The following is a 16,669-nucleotide window of genomic DNA, read 5'->3' as shown; positions in this document are numbered from 1 at the left end:
TTCTCCCCAGAAGTCCCTCCTAAAGGTCAGAGTTCAGTTATAGTCTGAGATGTCCATACTTCTATGCCAAGAAATCCTTTCCTTTCCTGGTGTTCTGGAAATGCCTTAGCTCTCTTATTCCCCGGAGGATTCAGACTCCTTCACCTTTCAGAGATGTGTACATGCATTATGTATGTATATGTGTATATAAAGGGTAGGAAGAAGACAGAACGACAAGGGGTTGGATTGGGTTTGGAGACAGGTCAGAAGCTATTGATTTTACCATGGATGCTGCACTGACCTATGGTGACTTCAAAGGTGATAGGCTTGTCTCCATTCTTCCGGTCAATCATGGAGGCCTCCAGGAAGGCTCCGAAGAGAAAGAATTCTTCCATTTTCCCTGTGCAGCTCTGGTGAGGAGGTAGAGTGGGGGATCTCTGAGTCACAACTTGGGCAGAGAAGTTCAGGGACCAGAGTTCCAGAGGACCTCTGACTTCTCATGGGCAGAACCTTTGTCCTGGGACATTTCTCCTTGACCTCTAAAACTTGCCAGACAGTATTCTGAAGTTCCTATCTTGGCCTCAAACTTACAGAATTTGGGGACTAAGTGCTTTCTCCTGAATAACAAAGACAGCTGTAGCTCATAATAGACATTGAGAAGAATGACAAGGTAGGGTTCAGGGCTTTTGGTGAGAAACTCCCACTTGGATTCGTCAGCATCTAGCCACCATCTTATTGAGATGAGCTCTATTCTTAGTTGTCTTCTAGCTGAGGATAAAGCTAAGGGTGGGGAAGAGTCATATGGTAAAGGGATGCCAGTTCTCTATTTGGAGGCTCTGGCCTGATCCAAGGGACTGGAACTGGGGCTCCAGGAAGGGAGAGCTTTGGGGGCTGACACTATGCTAGCCCTGGACAAAAGAGCATTCAACTGGCCCAGATATGCCTAAGATGAGTGAATGGTTACCACCTGCCTCTGCTAGGCTAGGCTGTGCAAGAAGTGAGGTTGGGATGCTGAATGGGTGGAGTCCCATCTCTAGGTCAGGAAAGGAGTAAGAGATTTGGTTGGGATGGGGCTAAATGGGGTGAGACTTTAGGATACATGGCCAAGCAATGAGACTCACATCAGAAACAGGTGTGGCTTGTTCCACCTGCACCTCGGTGGAGCTGGTGAGCTCAGGGTTGGAGGTGTCCAATATTTCCACAGCTAGACCCAGCATCAGACGGGCTCGGAAGGAGACTCCTTCACCCAGCCCCTCATTCAGGTCCTGGTGCTCATCTAACAGGGTGTAATTTCGAGTGGAGCCATACATATTCACCCAGGCTGGGCCCAGAGTGGGCAGGAAGCCTGAAAAAGAGGAAACAAGGGTTTGGAGAAGAGTAGGAAGGAAAACCTTCCACAAAACCCAGTTGGGAAGGAAATACAATTTAGGGTGAGGCTTGCCCTTCTCTCCATCACTTCTTCCTTCAACTCTCTATCTCCTCTGGACTCTTCAAAGGAGAAGAATTCTCTGGGCAAGGGGAAGGTTATTCCTTAGGAAGAAGGTATGGAGTCAGAATGGTATAATGGGAAAAGCAGGACCAAAGGTTCAAATCCCAGTCCTACCTGTTACTCTTTGGGAAAAATCACCCTAGCTCTCCTGGGCTTCAATTTCTTTATTTATAGAATGAGGGTGTTGGATTAGATAGCCTCTGAGGTCCCTTCTAGCTGCAAATCTGTGATCCTATGGTTGCTTTCACCTCTGGATACATAATCTTCTGTCAGGATGTGCTTGCTATATTTTTTTGTTGTTGTTTTGCCAGTTAGTCATGTCTGATTTTTTGTGACCCCATTTAGGTTTTCTTGACAAAGATACTAGAGTAGTTTGTCATTTACTTCTCCAGCTCATTTTACAGATGAGGAAACTGAGGCAAAGAGGGGTAAGTAACTTTCCCAGGGATACATAGCTGGTACATAGTAGGTTTGATTGGTTGATACAGTTTGTTTATTGGCCGTGTTGGAGGGGACAGAACATAAAGTTTTCATATGTGAAAGGACTTTCTTGAGCATATCTATTCTCTTTTGGAAACTGGGCAGGAGGTTCAATGTTCAGTAAAGATCTCTGCTTTATGGCACCTGGAGTAGGTGACCTGCAAATTAATGAGATTTGAGTCTTGACCTCAAAGAACTTACATTCTGAGGGATAAGCTATTAGTTAGATGAGAGGAAGCATAGTGTAATGGGTACAGAACTCTCCTAGTAAGTAAAATCTGATACTTCCAGATTTGGGAAGGACCTGGGTTCAAGTCCTGCCTCTTAAACGTATTTGCTGAAAGAGTTTGGACAAATAATTTAACCTTTCAGTGTCCCAGGCTCTTCTATAAAGCTGTTGCAGGAGTAGCTTGGTAGCACAGTGGATAAAGAACCAGGTATGGAGTTGGGAGGTCTTGGGTTCAAATATGACCTCAGACACTTCCTAGCTGTGTGACCCTGGGAAAGTCACTTAATGCCCATTGCCTAACCTTTGCTCTTCTGTCCTTGTGTTGTTATTAGGATAGAAAGTAAGGGTAAAACAACAACAACCATGTTGCAAAGTTGATCAATTTGCATTTGTAGAAGGAATTTATAAGATTATAGTTTTCTCATGGAAAGTTCCCTATACCCAAGGAATCACAGGTCTGGATCCCTGAGCTTCCCACAAAACTGAAAGATAAAGATAATCTGAGAGTGACACCAGCAGGGACAGAATTCTTTAAGGTGCCCTCATAAAATAAAGGAATCTTAGAATTGGGTGAGACCTGAGGGTCATCTAGTCCAATTTTTTCTTCCAAGAGATTTCTCCTGGCCATGCCTGTTATCTGAGCTGCAAGGGTGTGAGGTGAGGGGGCTAGTTAAGTGGGATCCGGCCACTTCTGACTGGGTAGAAAGCTACTCTATCTCTAATTCTCTTAATATCTGTTTTGCCTTCTTTCCTTCCTTCCTTCCTCCCCTCCCTCTCTCCCTCCCATCCTTCCTTCCTTCCTACTTCCTTCCCTTCCCTTCCCTTCCCTTCCCTCACTTCTTTCCTTCCTTCCTCCCCACCCATCTCATGAATCAGATTCTGTTGGTACCATAAAGGTCCATCCTACAAACTGAGTCTTAGGAACTCTTGGATGGTACTGCCCACCTACTCCAAGGGTTTTTATCTATTTCTCTTCTCCTTGCTCCTTATTTGCCATCAACTTTTCCCATTTCTTGCCACTGACCTTTGTCTCCATCATTGGAAATCTTGCGCAGGTCAATGAAATGGGTGCCAATGGCTACGTCATTGACCTTGTCCGAGTCCCGGATCTGTACCTTCATGCGTTTACAGAGTGGAGGGAACAGGTCTGTGAAGACGATTTGTTCATTCCAGAGAGGCTCGTAGCTGCTCTTCTGCACAGATGTCTTGCCCTGTCCGGATGAAGGAATGATGGTGGTTTGGGGGAAAAGCGAGAAAATAGATTTTATTTTTTGTCTGGTAAACTTGGGCCTGGCTTTCAAATTTACTGAGTCACCCAGCTATGCCTCCTGTGGGGTTTTGAGGTCTTTGCCAGGTCCAATAGAATGTAAGCACTTTAAGATCAGGGATTGCTTGCTTTTTTTTTTTTCTTTTTCTTTTTAACCTTAACACCTAGCACTGTGCCTGGCACAGAACAGGAGTTTAATAAGCTTTTTTGGAATTGAATTGAATGTCTAGAGTCTGATGAGTTCCTGATTTGCCCTGTGGGTTTTTAGGTCCTCAAGCCCTCACTCTTCCAATCTCTTTTCTTCTTGGTGTTCTCATTCCTAAACTCTCAAACCCTTGACTTTATTGCTTCTCAGTCCCAACTCTAGAGCAGAGGTTTTAATGTTTTTTTGAGGCATGGTCCCCTTTGGAAATCTGATGAAACTTATGGAACCCTTCTCAGAATAATATTTTTAAACACATAAAATAAAATACTTAAGATTGCAGAAAAAATGTCTCATATTGAAATATAATTATCAACACACACACACACACACACACACACACACACACACACACACACAAGTTCATAGATTCTGGGTTAAAAACTCTTCCTCTAGCATCTAGGTAGGGTAGCTTGGTGTCAGGAGGACCTGGGTTCAAATCTGACCTGAGACACTTCTTATCTATCTTACCCTGGGCAAGTCACTTAACCCTGTTTGCCTAGCCCTTCTTGCTCTTCTGCCTTAGAATCGATAAGATGGAAGGTATGGGTCTAACAAACAAAACAAACTCTTGCTCTAGAGAGGTTCCAAGTCCAAGAATGAAAGCTAAAGACCCAGCTTCCCATCTGCCCTGCTCTAACCACCAGGTCCCTTGCTAGACCCATCATCAAAGCTTCCAACTTCTGTTTCCCATGTCCTCCCTCCCCATTTGTGCCTTCCTTCTGAGGTTTATCTCCCCTGGTAGACGATGAGCTTCCTGAGGGCAGGGGCACTGTTTTTGTGTTTCTCTGGAACCCCAGCACTTAGCACAGTACCTGACACATAGTGAGTGTTTCATAAACATTTGTTAACTGACTTAACTATTGACATCACCAGCACCCCCTGGGTACCTTTTGGCCAGCAAAGAAGACTTGGACGTAGGGATCGACGAGGTCCTTGTTTTCGCCAATGAACGCCTTTTTCACGTTGGCCATGAGGCTTGTGTTCATGCGGGGCAGCCCCTCTGCCCGGTATATCTTCACATAGAAGCGGGCCCATTGGCGCTCCGCGGGCACCCCCTCAGGGAGCAGCAAGTTCCTGCCGGCACATCCCGCTGAGGGCATTGCAGCCTGGCTCCCCTTTCCCTCTAAACTAGGACCCAAGTCTTTATTCTGCCTGACTTGTTCCAGATCTTTCAGCCTATGGGACGCAGGAGCTGAATGTGTTTTAGTTCCTTTCATCCCTCCTACTTTCCTTCATTACCCTAAGATTTAAGCATCTCTGTGCCAAATAATTGCCTTCCCTATTTGTGTTTGCCTTTAGATTTCTGCCCTCTGTTGAAGGGAAGATGGGATTAAAAACAAACAAACAAACAAACAAACCCAAGCCCTCTGTTCTTCCCTTTCTCCCTCTTCTGTTCCTACTCAGGCAGAAAAGGAAGCCTAACTCGAGGAGGAGACTCGGTGCCTGCCAAGGGCTCCCTCTGGGATACTGCTTGAGTTTCCTGCATCCCTTTGGAAGCCACGAGTGGCTATCTGAGACTCCTGAAGTAGATGGGCCATCTGGGGAGGCAAGGCAGGCAGACACTCTGGGGACGGGGCTGACACTCTGGGGCAAATATATTTGTGCCCGATCCGAGGAAGGGCTGAGATCAGGGAACCCCTGGGACTGGGGTGACATGGGAGTTCTCACCCCTCGATGTCGTCCTCTTCGGTTTCGTTGGCCTTGTGGGGGGTCTTGATGTTGTCTCCCTTGCCCACCACGGCGATGTCACACTTGACATAACCCTTCAGCCCCGCGGAGATGTCATCCGGGTCTGACAGGATAGCCCACTTGTGATGGAACTGGTGTTCTGCAAATAGATGTAAGGGGTCTTGATGCTGTGCCCATTTCTCAGAATTTCAACTTACCCTCTTCTCCCACTCTGTGTGTGTGTGTGTGTGAAGCCCACTTAGGAAAACACTGTTAACTCCTAGAACAAGCTTAAGGATGGCTATTTGGTTCATACTTCTAAGCCCCTGTCTGTCTCTTGACCATAATTCAAATTGAGTTCATTCAGAGCTGGGGATGTCAGCTAACTTACCAGCACAGAGGAAGTGTAAAGGGATTCATTTTTTAAAATGAATTTTAATAAATTTAATAAATGAGTTAATAATTTTAATTTATTAAAATGAATTTTAATAAATTTAATAAACAAAGCTAGCATTTACATAGTTTGTTTTTTTAACCTTTACCTCCTGTCTTTGGTTCTAAGACAAGAGTGGTAAGGGCTAGGCAATGGGAGTTAAGTGACTTGCCCAGGGTCACACAGCTAGGGAGCATCTGAGACCAGATTTGAATGCACAATCTCCTGTCTTTAGGCCTGGTTCTCAATCCCCTGAGCCCCCTATCTGAGTTCCATTTACATAGTTTTTTTAAAGCTTGCAAAGCACTTTACAAATATGATCTCAATTTATCCTCACAAAAATCTTGGAAGATAAATACTATTACTTACCCCTATTTTACAGTTGAAGAAACTGAGGCAAACCCTGGGGGTTAAGTGACTTACCCAGGGTCACATAGCTAGTAAGCTTCTGAGGATGGAATTAAACTCAGGTCTTCCTGACTCCAGGCTCAGTGAACTATATACACTGTGCCACGTAATTCTTGGATGCTGTTGTTACAGCTCAATGAATCCCTAGAATGTCTTTTTTGGGAACTGCGTCTAGAACCCGTTCATGAGTCACAGAAGAAAGTTAGTTTTAGTTTATATTGCTGCTCCTCATATCTATAGGATTGTTTTCCAATTATTAGAAAACTTAGGGGTCATGGTGAACCCAGATCACCATCCCAGAATCATAATCTCTGTGCCTCTGGAGATGGTATCTGTAACAGTGATAGGAGCTGTCGTTGACCTCTCCAGACCCATCCTGTGTCCCTGAAAACCAGTGCTTGCAATACTTTCCCAGTTCTCCTTAATATTGGTGTCTTCCTTCTGAGATGATTTCCAACATTTCCGGTACATATATTTTGTTTGTGCATAATTGTACATAAGTTTTTTGTTTGTTTATATATAATTTGTTTGTATATAATTGTTTTCATGTAACAAATATTATTAGTTTGTGAGCTCCTCAAGAACAGGGACTGGTTTTGCCTTTCTTTAGCACTGTGCCTGGCACTTAGTAGGCGCTTAATAAATGCATAGTGTGTTGAGTCTTTAAATGTCTTCCTTTATTCCTACTCATCCAACATATATCTATAATTCTAAGTCAAGGTACAGAAACCAGCTCATTTGCAAAAAGGGTAGCTAATCTCCACATTGGCAGACAGTATCTTTCCGAATATAGAGAAAAAACATGGTTCAAGGTTCAAAAACCCAATAAAGTGGCTCAGAGGATAGAGAGCAAATCCTGGAGTTGGGAGGTCCTGAGTTCAAATGGGCCCCCAGACACTTCCTAGTGGTGTGACCCTGGGTTAAGTTACTTAACCCAATTATGTAGCCCTTACCTCTTTTCTGTCTTGGAAACAAATCCTTTTTTCGATTCCAAGACAGAAGTTAAAGATTAAAAAAATTCATAAAGTTAATTTTTAAAGCTTTTTTTCATTTTTAAAAATTAAATTCTAAAATGTTTTATATTATTATTATTATATATGTAAAATCTAAACTAGATTACTTGCCATCTCAGGGAGAGGGGAGGGGAAGGACAGAAGGAGAGAGGAAAGGTCAGAATTAACTCAAACTTAAACCAAAAAAAGGTTAAAAATATTTTTTCATGTAATTGAGGAAAAAAGTAAAATATTATTTAAAAATTTTTTAAATTTAAATTAAAAATCTATTTAAAAATCTATTTTCAATTTCTAGTTCTCTCTCTCCTCCCCTCCCTACCATCAATAAAGAAAAATAAAACCCATTACAAATATGTATAGTCATCATTAGCTTGTTTTAATTCACTGTTTTGAATTTTTGATAGAAGTATTTTTACAATAACTTTATTACATTTTAAAACCCAGTATCAAGCTTCTTTCTGCACTTGGCAAGATCTAACTTTCACAGGGACCTTAATATGGGCCCTGAGGGGTTGGCTTCCCCTGATCTCCTTGTACTTGCCCAATGATGCACAAGGGACTGTCTCTGTTCCAGGAGATGGCACTCCATGGTCCACAGCATAATTGTGTTTAGCCTGTTCCTGAGAATGCCTTCCCTCCTCCTTTATCAGTGTTTTCTCACCTCCCTCTGACCATCCCACATTTTGTCAAGATCTTCCCAACTCAGAGGCTCTGGCTTGCTCTTAGCTGGTTAGCAGTGAATCCCTATTAATTCTGAACTGATAAATGGGACCTTAACTGATTGGGTGACTTTTTCTTAGAAGTGTTTGCATCTTAAGAAGAAAGGATGAGGGGCAGCTGGGTAGTTCAGTGGATTGAGAGTCAGGCCTAGAGACGGGAGGTCCTAGGTTCAAATCTGACCTCAGACACTTTCCAGCTGTGTGACCCTGGGCAAGTCACTTGACCCCCATTGCCCACTCTTACCACTCTTCCACCTAAGAGCCAATACACAGAAGTTAAGGGTTAAAAAGAAAAAGAAAAGAAAAAAAAAGAAGGGATGAAACGTGGAGAAGCCAGGTTTTAGAGTGAAGTGTTTGGGCAGCGATGAACTTAATGAGCCTAAGGCACTGCCCTCAGCTTTAATTCCAGTTCTGCCACTTATTATGTTGGTGATCTTGGGTAAGTCATTTCACCTCTTTGTGACTCTAGTTACCTCTTTTTTAAAATGAGCTCATGGATTAGATGACTTAAGACAAAAAACAAAAACCTTTCCTTATGCCTTAGAATCAATGCTATGTATTGGTTCCAAGGCAGAAGATCAATAAACGCTAGGCAGTTGGAATTAAGTGACTTATCCGGGGTCACACAGCTAGGAAGTGTTGGTGTTCAGATTTGAATCCAGGACCTCCACTTTCCAGGTCTGAATCTCAATCCACTGAGCCACCTAGCTTCTCCCACCAAGATGATCTTTTAAGGTCCCCTCCTTCTCTAGACCCTGGGAATCAAGGTAGAATGTGCTTTGAGAGGCAGAGCTTGCCCTGCTATCTTTTTCTCACTTGACTATGCATTGAATCTACTGTTGGAAGCTCAAGACTACTGGTACAAGCCTTCATATTTCTTAAGATCGTCCTTCAGTGAGGCATCATCCTTCTTCCCTTTGCATGGACAAACCCTATGTAAACCCCACTCTAGAGAATTTTAGACTCCACTATTGCAAGGGTTCTTAGATGCCGCCATTGCAGGAGTTCTTTTTCCATCACAGATCCAGGGGTGTGCTGGAACTGTGAGCCTTATAAGAGCAGATTGTTACATCTTCAATGGAAGCATCTACTCCTTGGAAATTGACAAATATTACAAATTATGTCTTTATTGTTTTAATTGTCTACACTTAAGAAAGTGGTGGAGAACATGTTAATAATATAGATTAAACTGAAAAGTGTGTAATACATTCTTTTTTGCAGAGTGGGACAGTCAGTCGTTAAACATTTACCAGTATGTCCCTTCATGGTCCCTTTTGGCAGTCTGGGGAAGCCTATGGAGCCTTTCTCAGAATAAAATTAAAAACAATTCATAATGGAAGGAAATGCAAAATTTCAATCAGTAGTTAGTGAAGACATGGCTGTAATATTTTTTTCTTTCCAAGTTAATGGATCCCCTGAAATAAACTCCCAGATCCCTTGGGGGAGTGTCCATGGATCCCAGGTTAAGAACCGTAATCTAACACATTAAAACAGGAGTCTCCTTGCATTTGTTCATTCCTTGATTTCTCATCCTTCTGCGAAAAGAAGAGGTTTCTGCCAGTATCAGATCAGAAGATATAATATCAGAAGAGGTGACTGGCAGAAGGCTCTAGAGCAGGCAGTGGTTGCAGTTTGCCAGTGGATAGAAATTGGCTCTAGAGGAAGAGGGAGAGGATGATAGGGGATTTGGATACCCTCCTGTATTCCTCTTTGGGCATTTAAAGCTCATATCGACAGGTCCTTTCCTGCCTTTACAATTTCCTCAGACTTTTTGGCCTCCACGATTTGGTTACTTTGGCTTATTTGCACTTCCTAGAAGACAAACTTCAATCTCTTGCTTTGGGTGCTTACACTGGTTGTTTCCCGTGCCTGGGAATGATCTGCCCTCTCATATCTACCTTATAGCTTTGCTATTTCATTTGCATTTTCAAGACTGCTCCCATTCCCCTTCTGCAAGAGGCCTTTCTTGGTCCTCCCTAACCCAGCTGCTCATGCCTTGCTCTTCCAAATTACCTTCATCTGCTCTGTATTTATCTTCTGTGCAGCTCTTTACATGTGCTTGCTCCTATTTAGACATCAAGGTGGCACAGTGGATAGAGCACTTAAATAAGGAAGGCTCATCTTCCTGAGTTCAAATTTGGCCTCAGACACTTCCTAGCTGGGTGACCCTGGGAAAATCACTTAACTCTCTTTGCCTCAGTTTTCTCTTCTATAAAATGAGCTAGAGAAAGAAATAGCAAGCCATTCCAGTATCTTGCCCAAGAAAATCCCAAATGGTATCACAGAGAGTTTGAATAACAACAAAATTATTTTTAAAAAATCAAAACACTTTGACAGCCAAGTGGGGGATGGATTGGAATGAAGAGAAAATGGAGGCAGGAAGTCTAGTGAGAAGACTATTGATATAGTCTGGACAAGAAGTGATGAGGGCTTGCTAGGGCTATGCCTAAATGAGTGAAGAGAAAGTAGCATAGACAAGAGATGTCATCAAAGTAGAAATGACAAGATTTGACAATGGATTGGATGTGTGGGGAGAGAGAAAGTGAGGAATTAAGGATGACACTGAGATTGGGAGCCTAGGTGACTGAGAGAATTGTGGTTCCTTTAATAGTGATAGAAAAGTTCAGAAGTGCACAAGTTTAGGGCAGCAAGGTGGCTCAGTAGATTGAGAACCAGGCCTAGAGATGGGAAGCTTTGAGTTAAAATCTGGCCTCAAAACGGTACATACCCTTTGACCCAGTAATACTGTCTTTATCCAAAAGAGATTTTTAAAAAAGGAGAAAGGAACCCCTTGTACTAAAATATTTATAGCAACCCTTTTTGTGATGACAAAGAACTGGAAATTAAGGGAATGTCCATCAATTGGGGAATGGCTGAGCAAATTATGGCATATGATGGTGATGGAATATTATTTTACTATAAGGAATGATGAGTGGGATGATTTCAGAAAGACCTAGAAGGACCTATATGAATTGATGCAGAGGGAAATAAGCAGAACCAGGAGAACATTGTACATTTATAATAGCAATATTGTGGGATGATCAAATGGGAAAGACTACTCTCAGCAATATAATGATCCAGGATTCTGAGAGACTGATGACAGAACGCTGTCCACCTCCAGAGAAAGAACTGTTGGAGTCAGAATGCAGATGAAAGCATACAATTTTTCACTTTAGTTTATTTGGGCTTATGTTTTGGGATACTGGTACTAAATAAATATTCTCTTACAGCAATGAACAATACGGAAATAGGTTTTGCATGATAATACATGTATAATCCAGATCAAATAGCTTATTGTCTCTAGGAGGCAGGAGAGAAGGGAAGGAGGAAGACAGTTTGAATCTTATAATTTCAGAAAACTCATGTGGAAAATTATTACATGTAATTGGTAAAATAAAATATCTTTTTTTAAAAATCTGGCCTCAGATGCTTCCTAGCTGTGTGGTCCTAGGCAAGTCACTTAACCCCCATTGCTTAGCCCTTACTGCTCTTTTGCATTGGACCAAAGTATTTCTTCTAAGGCAGAAATTAAGGGTTTAAAAAAAGAAGTGCAAGAGTTTGAGGGAAATAATGAGTTTTTTTCTGGACCTGTTGAGCTTGAAATACTTATAGGACATCTGGTACAAGTTGTATGTAATTCCGAAGGGGCAATCTGAAAGGTTGAAAACCAGTGGAGAGCATTGTTATGAAACCCAGAGAGAATAGAGTAGCCAGAAGAACTTATCAACTGGGTCAAGGCTGAGGACTGAGAAAAGGCCACTCAAAGTAGTGATGAAGATACCATTGGTAACTTGGGAAAGAGCAATTTCATTTGAACGATGAGATTCAAAGCCAGAATGCAAAGGATTTAGGTGTTATAAACAAAAAGGGGACCAAGGGAGAATTTATAGAGATGTACAATGATGTTGATGTATCCCTTTTCTCTGACAGTTGCCCAAGAAGGACCCTTGAGAGTTTAGATAGATGGGTAACCTTTCCAGGTCCAACCTGGGGTTGGATAGATTATTATTGGGCTGTTGATTTGCCTTGGATGACGTTTGGTATCTGACTGCGTTTGACTCCCTCCCCAAGGGTCGTGATATAAGGACCACTCAGGAAGGTACTTGTTGAACTCTATCTATAATCAGGGTAAGGATAAACAGGACAAGGATTGGGGATTGGAGACCCTATCAATCTATTATCTATAAACTAGTTGACAATTAGGACTGGAGGCTACTGATCAGGTGGAAGCTGGATATTTACTCTCTCCACTACCTCTGGCCCAGCCTGGCCACAGCCAAGCCAGAGAATATGGAAGGCTATTGATACAGATGTATTGATGATCTTATTCTCTCAGCTTTCTCACTACCAGTGTTTGGTGATACACTAGCTCTCACGGTCTTTTAGGAAATATTCAGATCTATTCCTACTCTCTTCTTCATAGACCTCCCTGCCTTCCTTCAACACCCATTCAGAGATTTCCCACTCCAGAGACCTCCAGAGCCCCCCTCCAAGTGGCTGTCAGGGGTATTTATACCATGGGGTCAACCGACATTTGCCCCTGGCTCACAGCACCTGGGAACATTCCGTGTCTTCCAACTGTCTTCCCTGTCATTCAAGGTGGCCAGATTATGAATATAACAAAGGCAATGAGAGATGAGGAGGTGGAGGCAATGATAACATCAAGGACCCAAGAAGAGAGGCTTGTCTTGGCAAAGAGAAGAGCCAGTTCTTCATTTGAGAGCAGAACAAAGGAGGATGATGAAGGACCTTGAGAAAGTACCATATGAAGATCCGTTGAAGGGAGTCTTTTTAGCTTACAGAAGAAAAAACTGTTCTGAAGAGCAATCATATGGAAGAGGGATTCCACCCTCTTCTACTCAGTCTCAGGGAGCAAAGTTTACATCAGTGAGAGGAAGTTGGAAAAAGATAATTATAGACTTAATGTCAGGAAGAGCTTCCTAAAAATTAGAGCTGCCCCAAAGTGGAATAAACTCTTTGGGGAGGTAGTGGGGCCCACTCCCTGTGGAAATCCTCAAGAAATGGCTGAAAAACTACTTGTTGGGTATATGGTAGAAGGGATTCTCATTTCAGGTATGGGTTAAGTTCATTCAAAGTCCTGGAGGACAAATGTTCTTTGGAGCCCTTCCAACCCAGAGATTCTGTGGCTCAATGTGACCCTGTGCTGTCTGGGGAAACAAAATTTGTTGGCAGCCTTTAACCGTGTGATCCTGGGCTCTGCGAAGGGTTTTCCCGATGGGGATTATGTTTTTAGATTTAGTGAAAATTGATAACAAGCTTACATTGCTTAGCCTTTAGGCACATCTGTGATGGAGTCTTTATTCAGACAGTATTGGTGATTCTAAGAAGTTTAGCTCTTTGCAAGACTGTGCTATATATATATATATATATATATATATGTATATATATATATGTATATATATGTATGTATACACGTACGTATACATACCTTTACTTTCCATCTTAGAATCAATACCACACATCAGTTCCAAGGCAGAAGAGTGGTAAGGGCTAGGCAATGGGCATTAAAAGACTTGCCCAGAGTGACACAGCTAGGAAGTGTCTGAGGTCAGATATGAACCCAGGACCTCCTATCTCTGGGTCTGGTGCTTTATCCACTGAACTACCAAGATGCCTCATAACCAGTTCTTAGGAAAGCAAACTATATCCCCAAAGACTTTTAAGTTAAATCCATATTACTAACACTTTCTCTGTTGCTTTTTAAGGTCTAGACCAGTGATTCCCAAAGTGGGCGCTACTGCCCCCTTTCTAGAAAAAATATTACTTAGCCCCCTGGAAATTAATTTTTTAAAAATTTTAATAGCAATTAATAGGAAAGATAAATGCACCTGTGGCCATCACTGCTCCCCTGGATCACCGCAACACCCACTAGGGGGTGGTAGCGCCCACTTTGGGAATCACTGGTGTAGACAATCAAATAATGGGACTCTGATTTGTAGCATTTACTATTTCTGAAGTATAAATGCCTAAATAAATGAAATTTAACAATGGCTTCTCATGAGACAACTCTAGCCGGTTCTGGCATACACCTGACACAGGCTTTCCTTTGTTAAGAAGTTTACCACCAGGGCTTAGCGCCTTCCTAAACCCTGCGGTGAAATCTCTCATGGTGGCTCATAGCCTTGTTTCATAGAACTAATCTGTCCTGATTGAGAGGTGCAGGAGGTGGGGAAAGTGAGGTGGCAGTCACTGGTGACAGTGATGTTACAGTTCAGGTTGGGAGTCCATAAAGCTGTCCTTCTTACCTCTGGTCAGGTCTGGACGCAGGGCGGCAAACACTAGGATATCTGTTAAAACCCACCACAGAATCATAGGAGCTTAGATTTAGAACTGGAGGAAAATCTAAGACCATCTAGTCCAGTCCTTATATTTTATATCTGAAGAGCAACAAGGTTAAGTGACATGCCCAAGGTCACATAGGCAGTGAGTGGTTAAAGTCAGGATTTGAACACAGGTCCTCTCTCCAATCTTCTCTTGAAAAAAAGTTCTAGTGGCTCCTCTCAGCCTGAATCATTCAAATATGGGACCAATCCTTGGTTCTAATAAAAATGAACAGTCCTTGTCCTCAAAGAACCAACATTCTACTGGAGGGACAGAAAACAGAGTGGTCCAGTGGAAAAACACTGAATTTAGAATTGGAAGCCCTGGGTTTGAATTCCGGTTTTGTCATTTATTGACTATGTGACCTGGGGCAAGTCATACAACATCTCTGGACCTCAGTTTCACTATCTGTAAAAGGAGAGGGTTGAACTACAAGGTTCCTTCTAAGTCTAAATCTATTATTCTATTAAGGTTGTGATCCTGGGTACCTTAACCACTCTGAGACTCAGTTTTTTTGTGTGTGTTCAGGTATTCAGCCATTTTTCAGTCATGTCCGGCTTTTTGTGATCACCTTTTTGGGATTTTCTTAGCAAGGACACCAGAGTGGTTTGCCATTTCCTTCTCTAGCTCATTTGACAGATGAGGAAACTGAGGCAAACAGGGCTAAATGACTTGTCCAGGGTCACCCAGTTGGTAAGTGTCTGAAGCCAGATTTGAACTTATTTTACATGACTTCCTGACTTGAGCCCTGGCACTCTATCCCCTGTATCACCTAAGCTGCCTTTGCACCTAGTTAGCAAGAATATTTAGTTAAACTAGGAAGATAAACAGGTGCTGGCCCAAGTAAGTCCCTCCCTGGTCCAGCCCTAATGGACACTCCCAGCCTACCCATCCCAGAGTCTTCTACCCAGGAAAAGTTGGATGGGATGAGTTTTCCTGACATTAGGCTGGCACTGTGCCCCATGTGTATTGAAACCAAGACAGAAAATATAAAAGTATGTACAAATGGAAGCCTGAGCAAAAGTCTATCAGTGTCCACATGGGGATTTGGGGTTTATTTAGTCAAACAATTGATTTCACTAATTTATTGTTTAATTGATTGGTCAATTGATTGCTTTGGAATAGTGTAGACCCAAGCTAAACATAATATCCAGCTGAAGTCAAGATTTCCTCTTCTATCTTATTCACTTAAGATTTTTGCAAGGTTTTTTTTTAAACAAAATAAAACAAAACAAAACACTCTTATCCTCTGACTTAGACTCAATACTAAGCATTAGTTCCAAGGCAGAAGAGCATTAAAGGGCTAGACAATTGAGGGTAAGTGACTTGCCCAGGGTCACGCAGCAAAAAAGTGTCTGAAGTCAAATTTGAACCTAAGACCTCCCATTTTCAGATCTGGCTCTCTATTCATTGTGTCACCTAGTTGCTCCAACAAGGCTTTTTTTAAAAAAAAAATTTTAAATGTGAGACTTCATATTTGTTCCTATGATCTGATTGATGGAGAAATAGTAAAGTAACCCAGGTTGGATTGAAGACTGAGCACCTAACTGTTTGTCTATCTATGAAGCTTGGCCAGTCTCTTATATAGATGTTAGGCAATAGAGTGGAAGTGGCAAGCCCACAGGAATCAGAGTCAGGAAATCTGGGTTAAGTCTTGGCTCTGTCTGATGAGCCATTAAATTCTGAACAGGCTAGTCTTTCAGTATGTTCTCATCTTTAAAATGGAGATAACAATACTTATCCTGCCTACTCGTATGATTGTGCTGAGGAAAATGTTTAGGGAAGAAACGGCTTTTCTCATTATTTTCTATAATGCTTTGAGGATCCTTAAGCAGTTATAGCGGCATTAAATCCGAGGGATGGCAGAAAGGAAAGGCATTCATGCACCTGAGTGACCCCAGCGATGCTGGCCAACCATCATGTTGGGTTAAATCAGATTCTCAAAAAGTTGGCGAATGAGCAGTTAGGAAGTTGGGAGAACTAGGAGAGTATGGTGTCTAGGAAGGTGAGGTGGGACAAAAGAAGAGCGGTTATTCACAAGGTAAATAGAGAGGATCTGGGAATCAGAGTCCATTTGTGGCAGACTTTCCTCATTGGTAGAGAGTCGTTACTCCATGCCTCCTGCCTGAATGAGGGGCAGAGATGGTGGGAGCTTGAGAGAAGAGAGATGTTAGTCTTCTGGCTTCCAGATTCAGAGAGAAGAAATGAGGTTCCAGACTCTCACCAGGTTTCCAAAGCATTTCATTTCTAAGCTGATTAAGAACTTGTTTGAGTTTAGTTTCTACTTTTGATTGAATGATCTTAAAGTCAAAGAAAGATTTTTAGGAATGTGTTTAACAATTTGCATTGATGTATGCAGGACACACTTTTATGTTTGATCTGCATTATTAACTCTTTCCTCTATTGTTTCCTTAAGTCTAGAAATCAATAAAACAGT

At 42.2% G+C, this 16,669-nt stretch overlaps 1 protein-coding gene across 2 annotated transcripts in view; it reads right to left on the bottom strand.

Moving 5' to 3' along the window:
* The window catches only part of OTOF (otoferlin), a 179,830-nt gene that overhangs the window by 44,647 nt on the left and 118,514 nt on the right, over positions 1–16,669 (bottom strand). For both annotated transcript variants that reach the window (XM_044661011.1, XM_044661012.1), the window contains exons 14-18: positions 5,318–5,477; positions 4,537–4,723; positions 3,202–3,388; positions 1,101–1,324; positions 281–389 (exon numbers count right to left, since the gene is read on the bottom strand). In XM_044661011.1, the coding sequence (XP_044516946.1) occupies positions 281–389; positions 1,101–1,324; positions 3,202–3,388; positions 4,537–4,723; positions 5,318–5,477 (867 nt within the window). The remainder of the gene's footprint in view (positions 1–280; positions 390–1,100; positions 1,325–3,201; positions 3,389–4,536; positions 4,724–5,317; positions 5,478–16,669) is intronic.

Source organism: Gracilinanus agilis, chromosome 2, assembly GCF_016433145.1.
Source record: "Gracilinanus agilis isolate LMUSP501 chromosome 2, AgileGrace, whole genome shotgun sequence".
NCBI lineage: Eukaryota > Metazoa > Chordata > Mammalia > Didelphimorphia > Didelphidae > Gracilinanus > Gracilinanus agilis.
Note: the sequence above shows the minus strand (reverse complement) of the source record. Positions and strands in the feature narration are given on the sequence as shown.